Raw genomic sequence first — 25,361 nt, 5'->3', positions numbered from 1 at the left:
ATATATAATCAGTCCTGGCTACGTTCCGTACATCTTCGGACGTGCGAAGCTCGGTAAATTCACGGCGTAAATTGCGTTTACTTTATTGTGTGACCTCAATGAACAATGCTACATAAGATTTTATGAAACATTAAGAAATTCAGTTCCAATCTTAAAGCCGAAACAAACTTTAATCCCTCAATTACTTATCCAAACAGTTATTATTATTCCAATTTATTATTATTGTTATATTATTATTTTTTATGTTTGTTAAATGCCCCACATCTATTACAATGAGGTTGGTGATATTTCTTCTGCACATACCCCATTCTTCTACATCTGTAACACCTCACAGTAGTAAAGAATACTCCTGTCTTATCCTGTACTCCTCTTAGATGAATTTCTTCAAATTCCATGGCCAATCTGACCACAGAATATAAATCACTCAGGGTATATGTTCTCACTCTTCTAAACATATCAAGTGGCAAACCTCTGAAAAATGTATCCAGCAGTCTCTGTTCCACTTAATGAAGTATGACTCTATTCGCTTCATCATTATCCCCTAATTCATATTTGCTTGTAATAAATCTAGCACTCCCAGAACTTCTGCTCAATTAATGAACTGTACTATACCAGCTAAAGTTTGGCCAAACTTAAGATGCTTTTCTTACATAAATTATTTATTATCTGTGGATGTTCGTAGAGTTTTACATTTGCTAGATACAACTTTTCCATAAATATATTTTCATTTTATTATTTATATATCAAACTGTTATTATGTATCTATTATACACCATAAAAATTAGTGCATACATTATTACCATCAAATACTATGAAAACAAATCTACATCATTTACAATATTTTTATTATTCCACTTTAAATACAAATAAAATATCTGTTGAAACTTCCTGGCAGATTAAAACTGTGTGCCCGACCGAGACTCGAACTCGGGACCTTTGCCTTTCGCAGGCAAGTGCTCTACCATCTGAGCTACCGAAGCACGACTCACACCCGGTCCTCACAGTTTTACTTCTGCCAGTATCTCGTCTCCTACCTTCCAAACTTTACAGAAGCTTTCCTGCGAACCTTGCAGAACTAACACTCCTGAAAGAAAGGATACTGCGGAGACATGGCTTAGCCACAGCCTAGGGGATGTTTCCAGAATGAGATTTTCACTCTGAAGCGGAGGAAACGGACAGAAAAGAGAAAGACTCCTACATTCCTCAAGGCATTTTTGGTCAGAACTGCAATGAGGGGTCTTGCATTAGTCTCCTGGATTATTTTGTTTGGTACCCAGGTCATGAAGAGTATGACTATAGGGTTCACCATTCTTGACAAATGCTGGTGAAAATTTAAATTCTCTGTAACAATTACCTAATCACTGCTGCTAAATCATAGTCAACAGATCCCCACACCATGATTCCAAGAGTTGAAGAGATATTGGTCTTGAGAATTGCTGCTTCCTGTGACTTTTCTACAGACTGTTGGCATCACTCTGACCATTACAAACAGAAGTGAGACTCATCATTCATCATAGAAATGCCACTCAAATGTCCCAACTGATTCTGGATCTACATCATGCAAATCTCTATTGTCTGTGATATGGTTCCAGCTGTAAACATAACATGGAAACAGGTGTGTCCATTGATGAGAGGTTAAACTGGAATCAACACATTGATGGTCTGCTGAAACGTCTGAGTTCAGCTACGTATGCTATTACGGTTATTGCAAATTTTGGTGATAAGAATCTCAGTAAATTAGCTTACTATGCCTACTTTCATTCACTGCTTTCGTATGGCATCATATTCTGGGGTAATTCATCGTTGAGTAGAAAAGTATTCATTGCTCAAAAACGTGTAATCAGAATAATTGCTGGAGCCCACCCATGGTCATCCTGCAGACATCTATTTAAGGATCTAGGGATCCTCACAGTAACCTCACAGCATGTATACTCACTTATGAAATGTGTTGTTAATAATCCAATGCAGTTCAAAAGTAATAGCAGTGTGCATAGCTATAACACCAGGAGAAAGGATGATCTTCACTATGCAGGGTTAAATCTGACTTTGGCACAGAAAGGGGTAAATTATGCTGCCACAAAAGTCTTTGGTCACCTACCAAACAGCGTCAAAAGCCTGACAAATAGCCAACCAACATTTAAAAATAAATTAAAAGAATTTCTAGATGACAACTCCTTCTACTCATTGGCTGAGTTTTTAGATATAAATTACGGGGGGAAAAAACCACACACCCAACTTAAACATTAGTGTCATGCAATATTTTGTGTAATGTAATATCTTGTACAGACATCTTTTATTAACCTGCCACGTTCCACATCATTACGAAGTGTCGTATTCTTGACCTATGGAACAAGTATTAATCTAATCTAATCTAATCTAATTATTTCAGCCTAGCTTTCTGTAATCGTCTCCTGGCAGTTAATGGTGACACACTGTCTGTAGCTTTTGATCAAATTTTAGCTGTTGTCATTTCTCTATTCATCAGAGCCAGTTAAACAATCCCCAGTCTTTTTATGGTATAGCCCTGCTGGAAGGACTTGTGCTTACTCTTCTTGTCCCACTGTTGTCCAGGGTCTACCTCACCCCACTCCTTCTGCAGTCATTGCACTATATGTACCTATTGACATGATATTTCCACATGCCAATGACTCAACTTCTTTAAATTCAAAAGCTGGCAAAAAGCTTGATGTGCAAGTCTTCTGGGTACACTATGTTGCAAGCTCCACCTGAAAAGTTCTATAAAAGTTAGACAGATCCTATAGTCACCATGTACTCACATCTTTCTTCATCTGGAGAACAGAGTCTTTCTGTGCTGAAAATAAGGTCTCAAATGGATGAAATTTTAATCAATTTATTCCATAAACATGGAAATAGTGAAGTATCAATTTCATGATGTGAGATCTAGGTGTTCATGGTGCAACACTTTCCATTTCCATCAGTGTGCTACTCCTAGACATTTAAATACCATAACAGTACCAACAAGTTTATCATTGACCTTGTAATCAGATACTATCGGGTTTTCTTTCTATAGTTTATGGGAACTATCTTGCATCCATGCACATTTTTTGTGAACTGCTAATGAGCACTCCAAGTGGAAATATTGTCTTAAGTTATTCTGGATTTCTTACAATCTTCCAATAACAATAATTACTCACTGAAAAGACTGTCATCAGCAAACAGTATGAGTATTTGGTGCTCCCTTGAGTTCTGGTTGCAGTTCTCTATTTTACCTCTCAAGATGTCTTCTGCAGTCAGAGAGGAAACACTAGGAGAAAGTTGTTTACATTGACCATGGCGTAATAGCCCAGAAGTTTTAAGTGATGTCAGTACCAGCTTACATTGTATGATCAATGTGAGCAGGTTGCTTACTATTTGATAAACCCATTTATGCACTTGTAAACATTAACAATCGTTGTCTTGTGTCAAAACTGAAGTAATTTTTTTACGTTGAAATTTATTTCTGTTGAACATACACCATACGATCAAAAGTATCCAAACATCCCCAAAAACATACCTTTTTCATATTAGGTGCATTGTGCTGCCACCTATTGCCAGGCACTCAATATCAGCAACCTAAGTAGTCATTAGACATTGTGAGAGAGCAGAATGGGGCACTCTGTGGAACCCACGGACATCAAACGTGGCCAAGTGATTTGGTGTCACTTGTGTAATATATTTTTTCCACACTCCTAAACATCCCTAGGTCCACTGTTCACGATGTGATAGTGAACTGAAAACATGAAGGGACACATACAGCACAAAAGCATACAGGCCGACCTCATCTGTTGACTGACAGAGACTGCTGACAGTTGAAGAGGGTTGTAATGTGTAATAGGCAGACATCTATCCAGACCGTCACACAGGAATTCCAAATTGCATCAGAATCCACTGTAAGTACTATAACAGTTAGGTGGGAGGGGAGAAAACTTGGATTTCATGATTGAGCAGCTGCTCATGAGCCACACATCACGCCGGTAAATGCAAAACGGTGCCTCGCTTGGTGTAAGGAGCACAAACATTGGATGACTGAACAGTGGAAAAACATTGTGTGGAATGATGAATCACAGTGCACAATGTGGCAATCCAACGGCAGGGTGTGGGTATGGTGAATGCCTGGTGAAGGTCATCTGCCAACGTGTGTAATGCCAACAGTAAAATTCAGAGATGGTGGTGTTATGGTGTGGTTGTATTTTTCATGGAGGGGGTTTGTACCCCTTGTTGTCTTGCTTAGCACTATCACAGCATAGACCTACATTGATGTTTTAAGTGCCTTCTTCCTTCCCACTGTTGAAGAGCGATTCGGGGATGGCAATTGCATCTTTCAACATGATCGAGCACCTGTTTATAATGTACAGCAAGTGGTGGAGTGCTTACACAACAACAACATCCCTGCAATGGACTGGCCTGCACAGAGTCCTGACCTGAATCCTTTAGAACACATCTGGGATGTTTTGGAATGCCGACTTCATGCCAGGCCTCACCGACTGACACCAATACCTCTCCCCAGTGCAGCACTCCATGAAGAATGGGCTGCCATTCCTCAAGAAACCTTCCGTCACCTGAATGAATGTATGCCTGCGAGAGTGAAAGCTGTCATCAAGGCAATGGGTGGGCGAACACCATATTGAATTCCAGCATTACCGATGGTGGGTTCCATGAACTTGTAAGACATTTTCAGCCAGGTGTCCAGATACTTCTGATCACATAGTGTATGAGTGCACACTTTACCTGCCGGAATCTCTATGCTTCTGAAACAGTTTGGTCTTAGGGATCTTGGACTACAGTTCTGTGCATTTGTTCTTTACCGTTTTTAAAAATAGGAATGGTCTCCTCTCTTCTACAATCACATGGGACTTTTCACTGTGCTAATTTGCGGTCTATTCGACAGACACTGTAAAAGAAATTCCATTACTATCTGGAACTTTCTTCACTTTCATTAGTTTCATTTCCTTTTAGTGCAGGAAGTGTTTATTTCAATACCATCCACTGGTGAGTTAGTGCGTAGCCAAGCAGTGAATGCACATTTAAGTGCAGAATTTAATACTGTCTTCAGTTTGAATGTCAGACTAATCTGATTGGATAGATTCTTTAGATCCATTATTTGACATTATATTTGATGGGAATTTTCTTGGATTTTTCTGTAAGATATTTTTCCAAGATCTGCCTGTAGAAATTGTTGTAGGCTGCATGCATTACCTTTCCTATGGTTACAATGAGTTGTTATTAAGTTTTTTCTGTTTTCTCTTTTGAATGGATAATGTGACAGTTATTTGCATGTTCCATGGATCATAACTGTGACATCTCACTATGATGAGAAGTGAATCAGTTACAGATTCTAAGGGAATAATCAGTGGTGGTTGTTGTGTAAGTGCACAAGAGTCATGATCACCCTAACTCTTGATACCTTGCGGATTTATTGGTTATTTTTCTTTGAAATCTCTTAAACATAATACAGATGCAGTAATTTGAAATAAATGGCATTAAATCTACCATCCAATGCTTCATTGCTGCTCCTCTAGACTCTATGAAACTTGGCATCAGGGTCACAAGCATATCTTCAGTTGTGCACATTTTAAGGAGTTTTTGCACATGCACAGCTGCCATGATGTAATTGCCTTATGGGCCAAATGCATAGACTCGATAAACAATGTGCACAGTTCACATCGTGCAAACCTAGTCCTTCCTCTTACCACTTAACTACAAGCTTACATCAATGCCATCAGGTGGTATCACACTGCAGCAGACCTATCGCCATTCACTACTCAAATACTCCAATTCACTCACTATACAGCAAAATTAGATGGGACATCAGTATATGTTACAGTTGTACTGATAGGAAAAGCTACTTTGTGAGATTCTGAATGAGTTATGTATATTAAGTTTTGGATTTTACCATACAATAATCCACTTGAGGCACTGAGAACCATAAAGAACATAATCAGCTATTGTGAGACTGTAGCATTTATTCATGCTTCTGGCATCTGTTGGTCTTATGGTGGCTCAAGTTTACCTGTGCTGTATGCCCACACTGTATACATGAACATTCACAGAAAGCTGTCTCAATGGTTTCTTTGATATTCACTTAAATGTGGGATCGAAGACAGTGTGCTTTTGGCTGTTAGCACATCATTTGTATTCTAGTCAAGTGACAATGATGGTAGACTGTACTATTTGAATTTAATCACTTTCAAAAATGGCAGTATGTGTTTGGAGTTGGTTGTTTACTGTGCTGTAATTGGTTACATGAACTCTGTTGAACATGTTGTATGTGCTAACAGAAACGAACATTAGCAGAAAAAGTCAGCTGCAAAGGAATTAGCTCTCCCAAACCAGATGCACTGACTGGAAAGTGACAAAATCAAATAAGCCTGACTACAAGCAAACATTTAACAAAGAAAAGTTCTAATATGTGTAAGTTGTTGTATGGGTGCAACATAAGAATGTCTGATTTTCAGCCTGGAAATTGACCGTTAACTAATATATGGATTATGGATCTCATACATTTGTTCAAAAAAGTGAAAAAGCTTGAAAAGTCCCACTTACACAAAAATTCAAAACAGAATAATGGAAGCTTAAATGTTATTTTGTTCTTGCCCTAAACTGTACTTAATTATGTACAAAACAACAAAATTCCACAAAAACAATTTTTTTTGAGACAAGTTATGCACATTATTATTATTACTGTTGTTTATTATTTCTGATAGTGGCTGTGGTTGTATAAATATTTGATAAGCATAACTACTATACAGCAGATGCTATTAATTTCACACTCTTTTATCTGAATCTAAAAATATGTGTACAGCCAGAATCTGTACTCACAAGCTGCCACTGGGAATAATTAATACCAGGTGAATCTTTGGTGTGTTTTACTACATTTACATCTATAGTCATTTATTAGAATCAATGGGTTACAATGGGTAATGACTTTGGGCTCATTCCATATTTCTCATGTTTGAGCAAAAGCTTTCAGTTTATATTTTAGGTAGGATGTTAGGGGCTGTCTACTCATTCATCCAACACAAGTCATTTCCTTGGTAGTATCCTTAATTTTTCCCCTTTGGTGACCACTCGCACTATAACACTATCATGATCTCCTCTTTCCTGATAAAATTGATAGGTTTTGGTTTTTTGTGGCTAGAAGATCTTAAATATTTCTTTCATATGTGGGCTACCAGACTTTTTACTCAAAGCAGGTGTCTGATAATGATTTTAGAAGTCCATATATACACTCCTGGAAATGGAAAAAAGAACACATTGACACCGGTGTGTCTGACCCACCATACTTGCTCCGGACACTGCGAGAGGGCTGTACAAGCAATGATCACACGCACGGCACAGCGGACACACCAGGAACCGCGGCGTTGGCCGTCGAATGGCGCTAGCTGCGCAGCATTTGTGCACCGCCGCCGTCAGTGTCAGCCAGTTTGCCGTGGCATACGGAGCTCCATCACAGTCTTTAACACTGGTAGCATGCCGCGACAGCGTGGACGTGAACCGTATGTGCAGTTGACGGACTTTGAGCGAGGGCGTATAGTGGGCATGCGGGAGGCCGGGTGGACGTAGAGCCGAATTGCTCAACACGTGGGGCGTGAGGTCTCCACAGTACATCGATGTTGTCGCCAGTGGTCGGCGGAAGGTGCACGTGCCCGTCGACCTGTGACCGGACCGCAGCGACGCACGGATGCACGCCAAGACCGTAGGATCCTACGCAGTGCCGTAGGGGACCGCACCGCCACTTCCCAGCAAATTAGGGACACTGTTGCTCCTGGGGTATCGGCGAGGACCATTCGCAACCGTCTCCATGAAGCTGGGCTACGGTCCCGCACACCGTTAGGCCGTCTTCCGCTCACGCCCCAACATCGTGCAGCCCGCCTCCAGTGGTGTCGTGACAGGCGTGAATGGAGGGACGAATGGAGACGTGTCGTCTTCAGCGATGAGAGTCGCTTCTGCCTTGGTGCCAATGATGGTCGTATGCGTGTTTGGCGCCGTGCAGGTGAGCGCCACAATCAGGACTGCATACGACCGAGGCACACAGGGCCAACACCCGGCATCATGGTGTGGGGAGCGATCTCCTACACTGGCCGTACACCACTGGTGATCGTCGAGGGGACACTGAATAGTGCACGGTACATCCAAACCGTCATCGAACCCATCGTTCTACCGTTCCTAGACTGGCAAGGGAACTTGCTGTTCCAACAGGACAATGCACGTCCGCATGTATCCCGTGCCACCCAACGTGCTCTAGAAGGTGTAAGTCAACTACCCTGGCCAGCAAGATCTCCGGATCTGTCCCCCATTGAGCATGTTTGGGACTGGATGAAGCGTCGTCTCACGCGGTCTGCACGTCCAGCACGAACGCTGGTCCAACTGAGGCGCCATGTGGAAATGGCATGGCAAGCCGTTCCACGGGACTACATCCAGCATCTCTACGATCGTCTCCATGGGAGAATAGCAGCCTGCATTGCTGCGAAAGGTGGATATACACTGTACTAGTGCCGACATTGTGCATGCTCTGTTGCCTGTGTCTATGTGCCTGTGGTTCTGTCAGTGTGATTGTGTGATGTATCTGACCCCAGGAATGTGTCAATAAAGTTTCCCCTTTCTGGGACAATGAATTCACGGTGTTCTTATTTCAATTTCCAGGAGTGTACATTTCCCATTTGATGGGTTTAGTAATTTTTTTCAGAGATAGTGGGATTTGATCTGATGATCCTACATTTTTGTTGAACTTAAGATAAAGTGTATCTAAAAACAAAGATGATGTGACTTACCGAACGAAAGCGCTGGCAGGTCGATAGACACACTAACAAACACAAACATACAAACAAAATTCTAATTTTCGCAACAAACGGTTGCTTCGTCAGGAAAGAGTGAAGGAGAGGGAAAGACGAAAGGAAGTGGGTTTTAAGGGAGAGGGTAAGGAGTCATTCCAATCCCGGGAGCGGAAAGACTTACCTTAGGGGGAGAAAAGGACGGGTATACACTCGCACACACACACACACATATACATCCACACATATACAGACACAAGCAGACATATTTAAAGACAAAGAGTTTGGTGTATCTATCAGTCTGTGGAAAGAACTGTGAACAGTATCAGATCCCAGTTGACAGACCTCACTGTTGCCACAGAAAGTGACTCACATTTTCAATTATTCCCAAGATAGCATCTTACACCTGGCTTATAATTCCTTCCATGATACAGAACTAATGTACATTTATTCTCTTCCTTCCACAATACTGTTTTCTTAAGAGGGGCAACCATGCAATTAACATTCAAAGTGTCTATAACAAACAGGTCAGTTTTTCATGTCTGCAACTAACCAGACGTTGACAAAGGAGTGTCCCCTTTATGAAAAGGGAATTCTTGTCCCACTGACATTCTTTCATTGTCAGAGGCATCAGGAGGCAATGCTTCAAACCCATTCATCTGAAGTGTGTGATTAGTCTTTTAGCCTTTGTCCTCAAGGAAACTGTTCCTGCAAAATGTGCATATCTAGGTACAATGCATGGCCCAGCATCAGATGACAGTTTGTTAACAGACTGGAATCCTCTGCAGATGACATTGGCAACAAAAGAAACTGGCAAGCTCAATAATGCATTTTTAGCAACAGGAGACAGTGGCCACTCCTCCACAGCACAATTCACAGCAGCCATATATTGTAATTCTAGTCAAAAGTTTCCAAGACAGTGTCTAGATGTTTTCAGGCAGCAGGTAACAACTCATCCATCAAGTTCCTGCACCAGCCACATTCATAACCATATCCAGTGGTGAAATAATAACGATCTACTTTGGCTAGATTTATGGGATAAAAATGTAAGAAACTAATCTTGAAAACTTACAATACACAAACTATTGCACTAGGTATAATAATCATGAAGGGCATGTGTAAGGCTACAAAAGTAATATCGGAAATATGTAACTCTAACACTAAAAAAACAATAGTCACTAAGTAATTCACTCTAAGGATTAGAAAGTTATTCTCTACTGCATGACAGCTGACACTCTACTGAATGATGTTTCAATAGTCACATGATCATGTTGAAACAGGTGACAGTGTTACTTCTCAATCATGAAACTTCATTGTAAAGTCAGTATTGTTATTCTTGTCTTCATACATTTACAGAGTACAAAATTACTGAAACCTGCTGAATACAGAGTAAATAATAAGGCAAACAACCTAAGTGCTCTGGTAACACCAACAAGTGGACTGCATCTACTTGTCATTGTTGGTTTCATCCAAATGTATGGTACATGCAGGGCTTGGCCCGAAATAAAAGAGACAGAAGTGGGAACTCTAAATTGCTAACCATTTAGAAAAAATGGCATTTTTCGTGTGGGTTGGTCAAGACATGTTAGTGTAGTTGCCAGACAGCAGTTCGCACAGTGGTCAGAGTACCGAATGGTAATGTGAGAGTCTTGGGTTAGAATCCCTACTCAGAAACTTTTTTCATTTTGAATTTTTACATTGCTTGTACTGCAAATAAACTAAAATAAACCTCAGTATATTGTATTTTCTAATATATTCATGGAAGGCATGAAAAGGTAGAGCAAAAGAAAACATGGTGTTGCAAATAACTTTCCAAGAAATGACTGTAATTAAAGCATACAGGACTTCTATCAGTTTCATTTTGAGCTTTGAGCAACCCCGTGTCAACTGTAGGTAAACAATAAGTTCCCCTGCTTTTATGATGAACATCACCCCAGTATATGTAAATCACCAACTGTAAAATAATGAAAGAGACTAATTTTATTTGTGAAGTTCTCATGTGTGCCTTACAGTAAATCTCTTCCTGGAGATTTATGTTCAATCCCAAATTTTTATCTGCTTTTCCTTTACATGTCTTTTATGAAAATAAATACAATATGTTGAGCATTGTTTCAATTTATATGCAGTGTAAGTAATCTAAAAGTTTAAAATAAAAAAAGGAACTCCCACTACTGTCCCTTTTGTTTCTAGCCGGCCCTCCACATACCACAAATCTGCATGAAATTGACAATGAGGAGCAAGTGCTTTCCCCTTGGAAGTTCTCTTATTATTGTAAGTGATGCTACTGATAATTAACAGCATACTGTTCAAAATTTCACAATCTGAGAAATGATACGTCCAGGAGATACTGAAGGTCTACAAAAAAAACCATGTAAAAACCTGTGTCTGAATATGGAGATTGTGGTGTTTTGACAAGAAACTGATCTTTACTAATGTAAATATGTCTGTCAATAAATAGTTCATTATAAATGAGTTTGCCTGAACAGTGCACCCGGTGACAATTGCTTTATTAACCACCCTAATTCCAGTACTGTACTGAATTAATCTGCATGCGATGTTACTCTTATTTTGTACAATAATAATTTTTATGATTATGAAAACCAGTCCTCTGTTGCATAATTTATAGAAGTCTTCCTGCAAATTTGCAGACAAGTTAGAATCTGAGCCTCCCTAATTTTGTGAAAGCTTTCACTATTAATAAGAATTTCTTAATATTTGTCTGAGAACAATGCGGAACATAAAAAGGTTAAAATATAAGCCCTATTATAATACACATTGAATGGCAATCTTCTCTGTGTTTGTTCCTTAATTCTGATATCTGATTATTGATTCCAACAGAGGTGTTTCAAAATACAAAAAATGGTTCAAATGGCTCTGAGCACTATGGGACTCAACATCTGTGGTCATCAGTCCCCTAGAACGTAGAACTATTTAAACCTAACTAACCTAAGGACATCACACACATCCATTCCCGAGGCAGGACTCGAACCCGCGACCACAGCGGTCACGCGGTTCCGGACTGAAGCGCCCAGAACCGCACGGCCACACCGGACAGCTGTTTGAAAATACACATGTTTGTAAGTAATACATATTTTTCATTATGTTTATATATTTTGAGTGTTGAATCTAGTTGACATTTTTCACACGGCCAATAAACCAACAAAGATGTTGCAATTCACACCATGGCATAGTTGAAATGAAACCTGGAGACAAAAAATAATTGCTTTCATACTGAAAGTATTTCTACATCCAGATTGAATATGAGATGTTGTTTGACACGATGACTGTGCACTATTATAGAAATTACTTTTAAAAGATTCTGTGAGAAGTCATTGGTTTAGGTTTTTGGTTGTATAGAATTCAAATGTCTTAGCAAATTGAGAAATATATGAGAAAGATTATATATGAGTGCACAGTGTGAGTAAAAGAGTGGTAAATATGTATACAAGTAGGGATAATTACTTCAATATTTCTTAACAAAAATAAAATTTGAATGCCGAATTCCATATGAATGCCTAAATTTAAAAATCTGTAAGTATACATATATGTATATATACATATATACCTTGACATACATGTCACAGCTACCTGTGACAATGTAGTTGCCATCAGGAGAAACATCAACAGATGTCATCCCAGCAGCTGAAGATCCTTCAAGTTCGCGTATATACGAGCCATCAAAAACTTCCAGATAGCGAATCTTATGGTCAGCACCAGCTGTGATGATCTGAACATCACTTGGAATATAACGTGCACATAAGAATGGAGCATTTGCTGAAAAAAATTGTTTGTGGTGAAGATGCCTACAAGGAAAAGAAAATTAATTTCACTTAATGTTAGCAAAAAATATAGCTAGTAAGTATAGGTGAATATAATGTTCAATAAGATAATAAAAAAATCGTTTACTATTTCATCAGAAATGATGTAATTAGAAAGAGTTCACCTCAGATTATCAGAAGCACAGGAATAGAAAATGTCCTTATCAAAATTCATCTGATTTTGTTTAGAAAAATCATGAAAACTTTATCTCTGAACTTGTGTTAAACACTTTGTCAACTCACACTAGTTGCTCACATTATGCAGCTGTTATTTTAATCAGTTGCATGACAATGTATTTTGAGCTACCACTTAGTATATTAATTTTCCCAAGATGTGGCTTGTACCATTGATAACACACTTGTGTCTATATTCCTATACACCATCATATTATTTTCGATAGGTCCACTATGTTATCTATATCTCTTAAGTTATTGGAGCTTGCCTTTATTGTGTGTCATATTATTGGAGCAGGCAAAATCTCATATTTCAAATTTGCTTTCTTGTTGTTCCACTTACATCAGTGTGAAGTATGGTTTGTCCCTCAAAGGTCACTTTGGACAGAAGCAGTGTACATGGTGAATGTGATTGTAGCTTGTTTCACACAGACGTGTATTGCAGTCATTACTCCTATTCTATTTGTTTCTGTTACATCTGTCCTTGTAACATATGTAAATAGCCATTGGATGCAATGTACATTTTGCTAAACTGTTATGGTTGTCATATTTACTCACTGCAGTATATGACACACAACATATATATTTGAAAAATACTAGTCACAAGAACTGTACTGGAACTATTGACATTGCGAACATATAGATCACCTTCAGTTCAGCTGGTTAATAGTAATAAGTGCTGCAGTCAGAAGTATGTAGAATGCCTCCATTCATAGTACTGATGCTGACTGTCGCTGAAGCATAAAGAAATGCACTATTCAGTACATTTCATGATTGACACAGTAATTTATATTACTATGTGAAAACATTTAACTCTTTATAAATGCAACGTATCTATGTTTTTTTGATATGCTTTGTTCATAGTTGGTTAAGTTATTCTGTATGTTGTACTTTTATTTTCAGAGACAAATTCATGATTTTTATTATATGAACTGGTTGATTTTATATTGCCTAGTATGATGATGTAAATGCTTTTCTGTATGTGACATTTTATTACTTTTTTTTAAGCAGGACTGTGACAGATTAATCCTGTAATGCTTTTTAAATTTTCTTTCAGTTGGTGTAAAGGAGCTTGATGATGGTGCATGGACCAAAGTTGACCATTCAATGACGAAATTTTATCATCAGCTCTGGGCAGTATAGCATGATGTTCTCCAAATAAAAATCACACCCACACAAAAGTCCTATTACAGAAGGCAAATGAAACTCTCAAGGAAGTTTATGATTGGGCAATATTAATTAATTAACACTAAACATAGTCAAACTTCAGCATAAAGAGGAAACACAATTCGGTCATATTAAGCATAGGTGACACATTTATCGTTTGTGTAACTAACAGAAAGTTTTTAGTGATGAACATTGATTGCTAGCTAACATTGAGTGAAAATACAACATACTGGCAAAAATAATGTCATCATTGTTCTACGGCCTTATGGTGTTAGCATCAGTTTCCAACAGCCAATGTCTTGTGGTGACATACAATTCCTATGTGCATCCTGTTCTTAGCTATGGGATTCTTTTCTGGGAATCGAAGGCACAAAACATGGAGAGAAGTTTTAAACTACAGAAAAAGGTCATAAGATTAATAACCACAAATAATAATTGAGCTCATTGTAAAGAACTGATTAAAAAGCAGTGTATCCTTACTACACCAACTCAACACATCTACTAATCTGTTTCGTATTATACTGTGGAAAATATTACACAAGATTTCAATAATAGTTCATCAATATTATGAAAAGGGTAGTTGCTATTATGAAAAGGATAGTTGCTACATATAGTGGAGATGCTGAGTCACATATAGGCACAACAAAAAGACTGTCACAAACTAAGCTTTCAGCCAACAAGGCCTTTGTCAGCAATAGACGACACAGCATCTCCGATATATGGTGAGTAGTAGATTTTCATAATAATGTTTCATTCCATTCCAGATTTTCCATTGTTCAATAATAGTTCCATATCTAATCATGGAGAGCCAGTTTGGACTTACTTTTACCAAGGGGGGAGGGGGGGGCGGATAAAGTTGTATAATAAATTGTCCAAAGAAATGAAAAATCTTTCTAAGATACATGTGTTTAAAAAGAAGCTAAAAGTTCTTAAGTATTGGCTACTACACAATCAAAATACTAACTAGATTCAGAATAGCAATTAATAATGAAAGGGGAGAACTACAATGCCTTGTCACATTATTTTACTGTAATGTGTTTGCAGGAAAATAAGAGCAAAGCTCTACAGTGAATGATAGTGATCTTATTCTCCTGAATTCAACATGTCACTCATAATAGGGTGGGGGTGATGCAACTCAGTTTTTCTGTGGACTGAGGAGAAGACATGACAACTTCAGGGGGAATAGTGACATGTCTATGAACCAGGAAGAAGCTTTCTGCATGGACTGGAACCAGTGCAAGTGACATAGCAGGAAATCCTTTGTTCTGGAGGCACCAACTGTTGTCTTTAATGTGTGCAACAATGAAAACTGAAGCTGTGTCTATACCAAAGAACATGGTATGACAGGGACAATGAATGAGAAAGTGCAGTTGTTACGATGCTGGTCTCATATTCAAGAAGATGGAGTTTGTTCTGTCCAGCCATCCTGAGTAAGGTAGTAAGGTTTTCCACCATTTCAGGTAAATACTAGGATGGTCCTTCATCAAGGCCACAGTCTGTCCTATCATCATAAATCACACTTATATAATCTATGCATATGAATAGTTTTGAGCTATTTATTTTCATTATATTATGATAAATCCACTATCATTATAAGATGACCCATGGATGAATAAATGAAGAATAATAGTAATATAATAATTATAATAATAGTGTGATGTAGGGTAGCAAGTATGGCTTTCCCTGTCTTATTCTCCAGTGTTTATATGGCACTGTGTATTTGGCTCATGCTGATGAAGGGCTTTGATTACAAGATCAGATGTTCATGCCCAGCTTAACTGCAAGGCATCACCATACTTGTGCAGTCATTTGACAATAATAATAACAATTTTCTCTCATTATTTTTGATAGCTGCAGAGAAATAATGTTTGACTGAATTTCGTGGAGGTGAAGTAAGGAGTTTAGAAGTTATCAAGGTTTTTTCAATGGTAGTTGTGATCAGCAAGAAACTGAGACAGAAAGTGCAAAGTTGGTGAGAACATGAAATCCAATGTAAAAAAAAAAAAAAAAAAACACTTTCAGTAGGATTACCCTTCTTTCTATACAATTTGTAATGAGTGAAGTCAATAAAAACTAATCACACATGGATTTTGGTAAAATCTGTGTAGATTGGTTACCTTTTTTTGAACTGACAAGTTTGAAATTTTAGTATGTTCTAGAGCCACAACTTAACAATAAGGTGTGATATTAACCATTGAAATGTAAATATTTCAGCCACAAGACCTCTCTGAAGGGATGTTTCAGAGCACTTAGGTGTTCATGCCTTTTCTAAAAAACCTTAAGATAGGGTGAGACTTTTTAGTGAGCTTTGCTAAAGAAAAATCCCCTTTCTCTCAAAAACTATATGATTAATAAAAAGTCCCGAATGGCAAAACAAGGATAAGTTGTAGTGATCAGAAGGGGTATGATCAACAGAGGCAGCTGCAAACACCATCTGTTCAGAACAGGGTGATCTAAATGCTGTCCAAGTTGCTGCATGACATCTGCCACTTTAGACCACCAGGGAAGGAGTTGTGAGGGTCACATAATACTGTCTCCATATCTCTCTGCATTTGCTGGATATGAGTTACACTTTGATAAATTTTGCACTAGTTTGCCATTAGAGTGATACCGCAGTCAGTGTGTACTTCTTATTGGCTGTCTTCTGCAATGCCACCCATCTTAAATACTGCACATATTATGTGACGAACTAATTCGACTGTGATAGCTGACTGATGATCTCCATGCAGGGAGAGCAATTTTCATGACATAACTTTACTGACAGCAACTGCCAAGCTATTTTTATGATAAAAAATTAACATTTGCAAGCTCTACAAGACCAATTTTAGGAAGGAACATTTCTGTTACTCCATTTTTAAATCAAACAGAGTGTAGACTACATGGTTGTAGTGAATGTCTAATTACTAATTCAAGAATATAATCTCAGTGTTACAAAAATGTGTGTTGAGACTGTTTGTATGCAACAGTATTTCCCTTCCTTGTATGAAATAGAATTACTAGTGCCACTGCTGCAGCAACAGAGAAATTGCACCTTTCAGGCAAGACACCTGTAAGATGCATACAGTCTGAAATTGTGTAGATGTACTGTTTTCCAGTACTGTTTCAAATGTCACTTACAACAGAAGCACTGTTTTCCAGTACTGTTTCAAGTGTCACTTACAACCCCATGTGCTGCTACTGTAAAATGGGAATCAAAGGTGATGTAGTAAGTGGACAATTAGAAATCTACGTACATCACTGTGCAAGAGAACTGAACTAAAAACAATTCCATAATGGAAAATTCATTTATAAATCCCTTGCTGTATCTGTAGAAAAGTTACTATCTGGGAAATAATTTTTTAAAATTTATATTATGTATTGTTTGGTACTTCACACACACACACACACACACACACACACACACACACACACACACACACACATAGAGGGAAACATTCCACGTGGGAAAAATATACACTCCTGGAAATGGAAAAAAGAACACATTGACACCGGTGTGTCAGACCCACCATACTTGCTCCCGACACTGCGAGAGGGCTGTACAAGCAATGATCACACGCATGGCACAGCGGACACACCAGGAACCGCGGTGTTGGCCGTCGAATGGCGCTAGCTGCGCAGCATTTGTGCACCGCCGCCGTCAGTGTCAGCCAGTTTGCCGTGGCATACGGAGCTCCATCGCAGTCTTTAACACTGGTAGCATGCCGCGACAGCGTGGACGTGAACCGTATGTGCAGTTGATGGACTTTGAGCGAGGGCGTATAGTGGGCATGCGGGAGGCCGGGTGGACGTACCGCCGAATTGCTCAACACGTGGGGCGTGAGGTCTCCACAGTACATCGATGTTGTCGCCAGTGGTCGGCGGAAGGTGCACGTGCCCGTCGACCTGGGGCCGGACCGCAGCGACGCACGGATGCATGCCAAGACCGTAGGATCCTATGCAGTGCCGTAGGGGACCGCACCGCCACTTCCCAGCAAATTAGGGAGACTGTTGCTCCTGGGGTATCGGCGAGGACCATTCGCAACCGTCTCCATGAAGCTGGGCTACGGTCCCGCACACCGTTAGGCCGTCTTCCGCTCACGCCCCAACATCGTGCAGCCCGCCTCCAGTGGTGTCGCGACAGGCGTGAATGGAGGGACGAATGGAGACGTGTCGTCTTCAGCGATGAGAGTCGCTTCTGCCTTGGTGCCAATGATGGTCGTATGCGTGTTTGGCGCCGTGCAGGTGAGCGCCACAATCAGGACTGCATACGACCAAGGCACACAGAGCCAACACCCGGTATCATGGTGTGGGGAGTGATCTCCTACACTGGCCGTACACCACTGGTGATCGTCGAGGAGACACTGAATAGTGCACGGTACATCCAAACCGTCATCGAACCCATCGTTCTACCATTCCTAGACCGGCAAGGGAACTTGCTGTTCCAACAGGACAATGCACGTCCGCATGTATCCCGTGCCACCCAACGTGCTCTAGAAGGTGTAAGTCAACTACCCTGGCCAGCAAGATCTCCGGATCTGTCCCCCATTGAGCATGTTTGGGACTGGATGAAGCGTCGTCTCACGCGGTCTGCACGTCCAGCACGAACGCTGGTCCAACTGAGGCGCCAGGTGGAAATGGCATGGCAAGCCGTTCCACAGGACTACATCCAGCATCTCTACGATCGTCTCCATGGGAGAATAGCAGCCTGCATTGCTGCGAAAGGTGGATATACACTGTACTAGTGCCGACATTGTGCATGCTCTGTTGCCTGTGTCTATGTGCCTGTGGTTCTGTCAGTGTGATCATGTGATGTATCTGACCCCAGGAATGTGTCAATAAAGTTTCCCCTTCCTGGGACAATGAATTCACGGTGTTCTTATTTCAATTTCCAGGAGTGTATATAAAAAACAAAGATGCTGTGACTTACCAAACGAGAAAGCACTTGTAGATAGACATAATAAAAAACACACAAACACACACACAAATTTCAAGCTTTCGCAACCCAAGGTTGCCTCACTAGAAAAGAGGGAAGGAGAGGGAAAGACGAAAGGATGTGGGTTTTAAGGGAGAGGGTAAGGAGCCATTCCAATCCCGAGAGCGGAAAAACTTGCCTTAGGGGGAAAAAAGGGCAGGTATACACTCACACACACACACACACACACACACACACACACACACACACACACACATATCCATCCGCACATATACAGACACAGGCAGACATATCAACTGTTTGTATCTTAATTTATGTAACAAAAATAAAACTCTTGACAGTTTGCTGACTAAGTAATTTTAGTCTTTCATCAATCATAAGTTCAAGTAATTTCACTTTCTTCTTCTCGGATTTCATTGCTCTGGGACTGAAATAAAGTTTTTCTGTTTCTGTTTTGTTAATGGAGAGCTGGTTGGCAGGACAACAGCGATCAGTCATCTCGTTATTGTCATTTTGAACAGTTTCTAAGTTCCCACCTGTTATCAGCATACAGCACATTCTCACCTGATATGTGACTTAGATATTATTTGTATACACAATGAAGAGGAAAGGTCCAAGAATTTGAGCCTGTGGTGTTTTATTTTCAGTAATAATAATAATAATACTTTATTCAACATTAAATAATTCATTGCATGCGTGTAAAAACAGGTTACAGTTCTTGATACATAGCACTATACTACATTCTTCTGAATACATAATTGATTAACAAAATGATTTAACTACAAATAAATTTTCCATAGTTGTGATACCTGATTATTTGCATATACTATCTGTAGCCTGTCAGTTAGATAGGTTCTAAATCTAGTAAATATTTATCTCTAATGCCATAGTGAGATAATTTTATTTATATAGTCTCCTATGATGCTGAGTCAAAAGCTTTGCTCAAGTCTATAAGTGTAGTACATGTAGCATATCTCTTTTCAACACCATCATACATAGTATCTAGCAGATTGATGACTGCTTTTGCTGTTGACACACTTGAGCTTAAACCAAACTGATTTGCATTTAGTAATCCATATTTTCAAAACAGTCATATATTTATTTACATTAACAACTTTCTATTATTTTGATACAACTGGAACAATTGAGATCAGTCTGTAATTACTAGGCAATTGTCTTTCTCCTTTCTTAAACACCAACAGGGTAAAGGTAATTTTAAGATCCCATCTGCCACAATTCTGTTGTCTAGGTAAAACAGTGGCATTTTAATTTCATTTGATATGCTTTTTATGACAAAATTACTCATTCCATAGTAGTCCTCTGTTTTAGAATTTCCAACTTTGTTAATTGCTTTGCTAATATTGTGGAGAGTAATTATAGACTATGAGAAGGTAGTTATATTTTTTTTGTTCGGGTAGAAGTATCTCAGTGACTAAGTTGTTGTTGCAGCTTAAATGATTACAGCCTGTACAGTTTACAAAGTATTAATTTAATAACATTAGAAACTATATGAATTATATCATATTTTTTGGGCTGATTTATGTCACTTTTAATGTAAAGCAACTTTACTACAAAAATTGCACCATTCTTCCTCCATTCTACATGATATCTGTCACAACATATCCTTGAGGAGCAAAATTGTTGACTTGCTCCTCTTTCAGTCACTCGTAGTTCCTAGGCAGTAGTTGCTCTCTCCACATTGCTCCTCTGTTGTGCACTACTGCTGTTCCTGGTGTTTGCTTGATATTTCTCAGTTTTTCGCACTGAACTGCCAATATGTGGGATTATTTTCAGCCTTTGCACTGAAGGTTCCTTTCCTTTAAATGCTCATGCTTCCATTTGCACTCATATTCTAGATATCAGTATGATAGTTCCTCTGGTTATTTTTGTAGTAACTGCTGCAATTGTTGTGATTCTGCTGTAGCTGTTCTCCCTGGAGTTGCAGTGGAAGAAGTACATTTAAGTTACTAGTCTATTATGTGCATGTGCCTTCTGCAACACAGATGTAAAAAAGTTTTGGCTACTCTCACCTTTATTGACAGAGCCTTAACAATTTTCTCCACTGTCAGATCCTTGCCTGCTATATTTAGGGTAACCCACGTGTTGTATACAGTTCTTCATACTTACGGATTTTAATTAAACTGATATTATGATAACCTTTAAAAATTTGTTTAGCATCCTGTTTGCAATTTTCCTGATTCATACACAAACAGTTTTAGAGGTCATCGCAAGTCCTACTACCAGGTCAAGAAGTTTTTTTGCTGTGAACAAATAGCAAATTTGGGTACATATTTAGCTGCATCATTTGCACTTGCTGAAACTTCCTGGCAGATTAAAACTGTGTACCAGACCAAGACTCAAACTTGGGCCCTTTGCCTTTTGTGGGCTAGTGCTCTACCAACTAAGCTACCCAAGCACAACTTACACCCCATCCTCACAGCTTTACATCTGCCAGTACCTTGTCTCCTACCTTCCAAACTTCACAGAAGCTTGCAGTACTGTGAAACTTGTAGAACTGGCACTCTCGGACATATTTAAGAAGTTTACTGTGCAGTTTCAGTCATGACTAAGTCAACAGTAAATATTTTTTCATGTCTCTGTCTGTTTTTTGAAATATCTAGATTGCTTTTTAATAAAAACCCATCCTGGTAACTTTTCTCTTTTGACTATATTCTGTCTATGCATGATAACTGCTTGTATTTAGTGTTCTGTGATGTGCATCCCATAGGAAAAATCATGCTTTATTTGATCTATTATAAAATTTTTATTTACTTTTTTCATCTGTTTTTTTAAATCAAACAGTGGCTTATGTGTTTCTTAAGCATGTCTTGTTTGTGTAGTTCTTTAATCAGTGCACTTATTAATGTTTTTCCATTCTAGAATTCATTTTTGTCATATTGAGTTATTTTGTCAATTTCTCACAGGCACACACTTTTGAAAGACTGTTAAGATCATTTTTATTTCCAACATAAAACAATCTCTGCATTTCCTGCATTTTACACTGGCTATTGTTCAAATACATGAGTAATGAATTATTTGTCAAAATTTTGAACACGTTATATGTTTTTCTTGTTGTGTTGTGGTAAAAGGATTTGCTGATGCTGTTTCCCTTATTTCATGCTGTTAAGAACTGGAAGTGGTTCATACACACATGTTTGAGATAAAAAGTGGTATTAACCATATGTTATTCAAGATCACTGAAACTTCCTTTACTCAGTAAGTATGCAGCAGAAAAATGAGATAATTCACTTGTATATGCAAAAATCTGCTGTAATTTAACACTTATGTACATTGGGCTTCTGGGTGATACAAAAGGGGTGCATGTATTAATCCTTTTCTTGTCCTTTCATTTTTGGGTCAACTGATTTTTGCATTGTGAGCCTCTGTATCAAGAGTAAACTGAATGTTTGCTCTGGTAGAAATGTTCAACAGAATTCCTAGGATGGTTTCAAGTTGTTTTCAAGTCTCAGGTGCAGCACTTTCTAGATGTCACTGACACTAACATCTACATCACTAATTTTTGCAGTGACACAAGAAGTAAACTAGAGCAGTACTTCTACATGTCCCATAGCAAAGGTGCATTTGGATTTATGCTTTTACTTTGCTACCCTCAGCTTCAGTTTCTATCATACATGTGTGTTTACATGCTCTCTTTAATTCCAGAATTTTTTGAGTTTTGTGAGAGACCTTTCATAACATACTGCTATGGCAGTCAATCCTTTTCATTTAGGGTCTTTCTACAAGGTGTACATAAAGTCTGGGAAAACTTTCAATTATTTATTGCACAAGAACCAAACATTGTACAGTTATCATACATATGTCATTTTGAAAAGAAACCCTGAAAGTTTTTTTTCGTGTATACTGCCACAGCGTAGTTTGGTAATTTGCTGATAGTCTGCGCTAGTTGCAAACATAGTGAGTTCAGGTGCAGAGCGAGCTTTCTGTGTGTTGAAGTTCAACAAAAACAAATGTGCTACAGCTGTTTAATGGATGTTTAGAACCAAGTATGGTAAGAAGCCACCAACAAGGAAGGCCATTTACCACTGGTACAACAAATTCATTATGACGAGTTGCTTGTGCTTGGCAAAGAGAAGCGGATATCCCAGTGTGAGTGAAGTGAATGTGGAGCGCATAGAGAGAAATTCATAAGAGGTCCAAAGAAATTGATGCGTTTTGCATCCCGTGAACTTGAAATGGCTCCAATGACAGTGTGGAAAGTCCTGCGACAGAAGCTGTCTATGAAACCATTCAATTTGGAGCTAGTGCAGAAGCTCAATGATAATGACAAAGACAAGCATTTTGAGTTTTGTTCGCAGTTGCAACAACAGAATGAGGATGGGGATGGCATTGTTGATCTTTTAATTTTTAGTGATGAAGCCACTTTTCACACTAATGGGAAAGTGAACAGGTATAACTGTCGAATCTGGGGTACAAAGCATCCACACGAATGCATTGAATTTGAGCATGATTCCCCAAAGGTAAATGTTTTTTGTGCCTTGTCACATCAAAAACTGTATGGGCCATTCTTCTTTGCCGAGAGCACTGTCACTGGATATTCCTACTTGGACACGTTGCAGCAATGGCTGATACCTCAAATGCAATCAGACTCTCCGTTCATCTTTCAGCAGGATGGGGCTCCTCCATATTTTCATCATGAAGTTCGTGGGTACCTGAACACAGAGCTGCCGATTGAAAGTGTTACCGGACATTATGTACACCCTGTATGTGCACTCATGTAATTTGTTTTACATCTACAGTTAAATATTTGTGGAATATGGAGAATTCCTACCATCTTGGCCTTTTCTACTAAGTTCTAATCCATCCAGTACTTGAGCAATTATTCTCCTAAATTTATACTTCTACAATGTCTTACTCAGAGCTAAATTTTTCAGTTTCCTCATTGACATACTACAGTACAGCTTCTTTATCTAGTCTACTGAAGATTTAAATATTTTGTCTTGTTTTAGTTGCCTTTTTTACTTTGATAATCATTATTGTTATAACTATCTCATGGTCACTGATATAACTCTGTGTGAAAATAGTCAAAGACATTAGATCTACTTGTCGCCATTAGATCTAATATGTTTCCATCATGAATGGGCTTCAAACTATTGTTTAATGTAGTTTTCAAAGAAGGCATTTAATATTGTATCATAATACATTTGCCACTTATAGAAGCATCCCTAGTGATTGCTGAGTGTTTAAAGGACTCCTACAATAATGACAGTATGATTGTGAACAAAATGTATTAACAGATTGAGGTTACCTCAAAAACTAAAGTTTTTGTTTATATTTATGGTTGGGTTGGGTGGTTGTTAAAATGACCCAGTTTTAAGATGTGCCCAAATGTTCTCACAAGCAGCTTCAATTTTTGTCTCTGAATATTTTAATTTTATGTCTACTGTGACAAACACACCACCCTTGTTTCCTAATTAGCCAGTCCTTTTACCATATGCTTAGATCTACCCCGTAAATCTCACATTTTAGGTTTTAGTCTGCTTGTACTGTCACCTCCACTGACTTTTTTGAAGTGCTTAAAACTCTGGCATTCTGTTTTAATAATTTAATCTGTGGGTGTATTTCTTTGGATTTCACAATAATACTTCAGGGCCATGTACACCTATCATTCTCTACGATGTACAGGAAAATGCCTACTTTTTTTAAAAGAGAACTATTTGTACACCCCACACATGGTCAGGAAACTGATAGGGAGTCTTTGATGTGTAGTGCACCACAGTCTTGTTTATCCTATGGTACAATTCTAGGAAATTAGAGATTGTTAAAAAACCTTTTAAGTCATTGGTTTACACCTTTTTCTCAACTGAAAACCATAGGCCAAAAACAATTCTGAGGACTGCACTATAGACTGTGCGCTCCACTGAAATTCCAAGGCTGGTCTCCTCAATATTCTCTGTATCACTGGAATAATCCAAGTATAACCTCAGAGCCCAAATGACTGGCATTGTTCCACACTCAGCAGCTGGTAGCATACCAGTTCACTCAATGAGTTTGAAAAACAGCCTCTTCATTATGTAGAATGAGGCCCCAAGGCATATTCAATGAGTGCACTATTACACCCTGTACATTCAAACTTCCAGTGATTAACAGACAATAGCTCATTTCTACATGCTTGTCCCTGACACAATAGGCTTCCAGTAGTCTTTGCACCCTGTTTGGTATTGGGATTTTAGATTTGTCTTGAAATCTGATGGTATCTCTGCCTATCTCAAACATCCTGCATACAAGACGGAATAGTTCTGTCATGGCTGGTTTTCCCAGTGCTCTTAATAATTCTGAGGAAATGTCATCTAGTCCATGTGCCATGTTTCAATTACAGTCTTTCAATCATTTGTGGTTCAATGTCCCCATGTTTTTCCATGCCCTACACCCAAACTTTACGTTCTGCATGACATTGTACGCCACCCAGTTGATGCCACACTTCTCAAAGTATCACATCACCCATCTCATCTTTACTGACTTCCTTTTCCCTTTCATTGTCTTCCAGTTTCTCTTGTGAGG

General features: G+C 38.9%; 1 protein-coding gene across 1 annotated transcript in view; it reads right to left on the bottom strand.

Annotated features, from left to right (window-relative positions):
- LOC124775504 (cilia- and flagella-associated protein 52-like) overlaps positions 1-25,361 on the bottom strand; it is a 244,150-nt gene that overhangs the window by 11,456 nt on the left and 207,333 nt on the right. Inside the window, exon 13 of the mRNA XM_047250337.1 lies at positions 12,337-12,574. Within this exon, the coding sequence (XP_047106293.1) occupies positions 12,337-12,574 (238 nt within the window). The remainder of the gene's footprint in view (positions 1-12,336; positions 12,575-25,361) is intronic.

Source organism: Schistocerca piceifrons, chromosome 2 (assembly GCF_021461385.2).
Source record: "Schistocerca piceifrons isolate TAMUIC-IGC-003096 chromosome 2, iqSchPice1.1, whole genome shotgun sequence".
NCBI lineage: Eukaryota > Metazoa > Arthropoda > Insecta > Orthoptera > Acrididae > Schistocerca > Schistocerca piceifrons.
The sequence above is the reverse complement of the archived record's forward strand: the minus strand, read 5'-3'. Positions and strand labels throughout refer to the sequence as shown.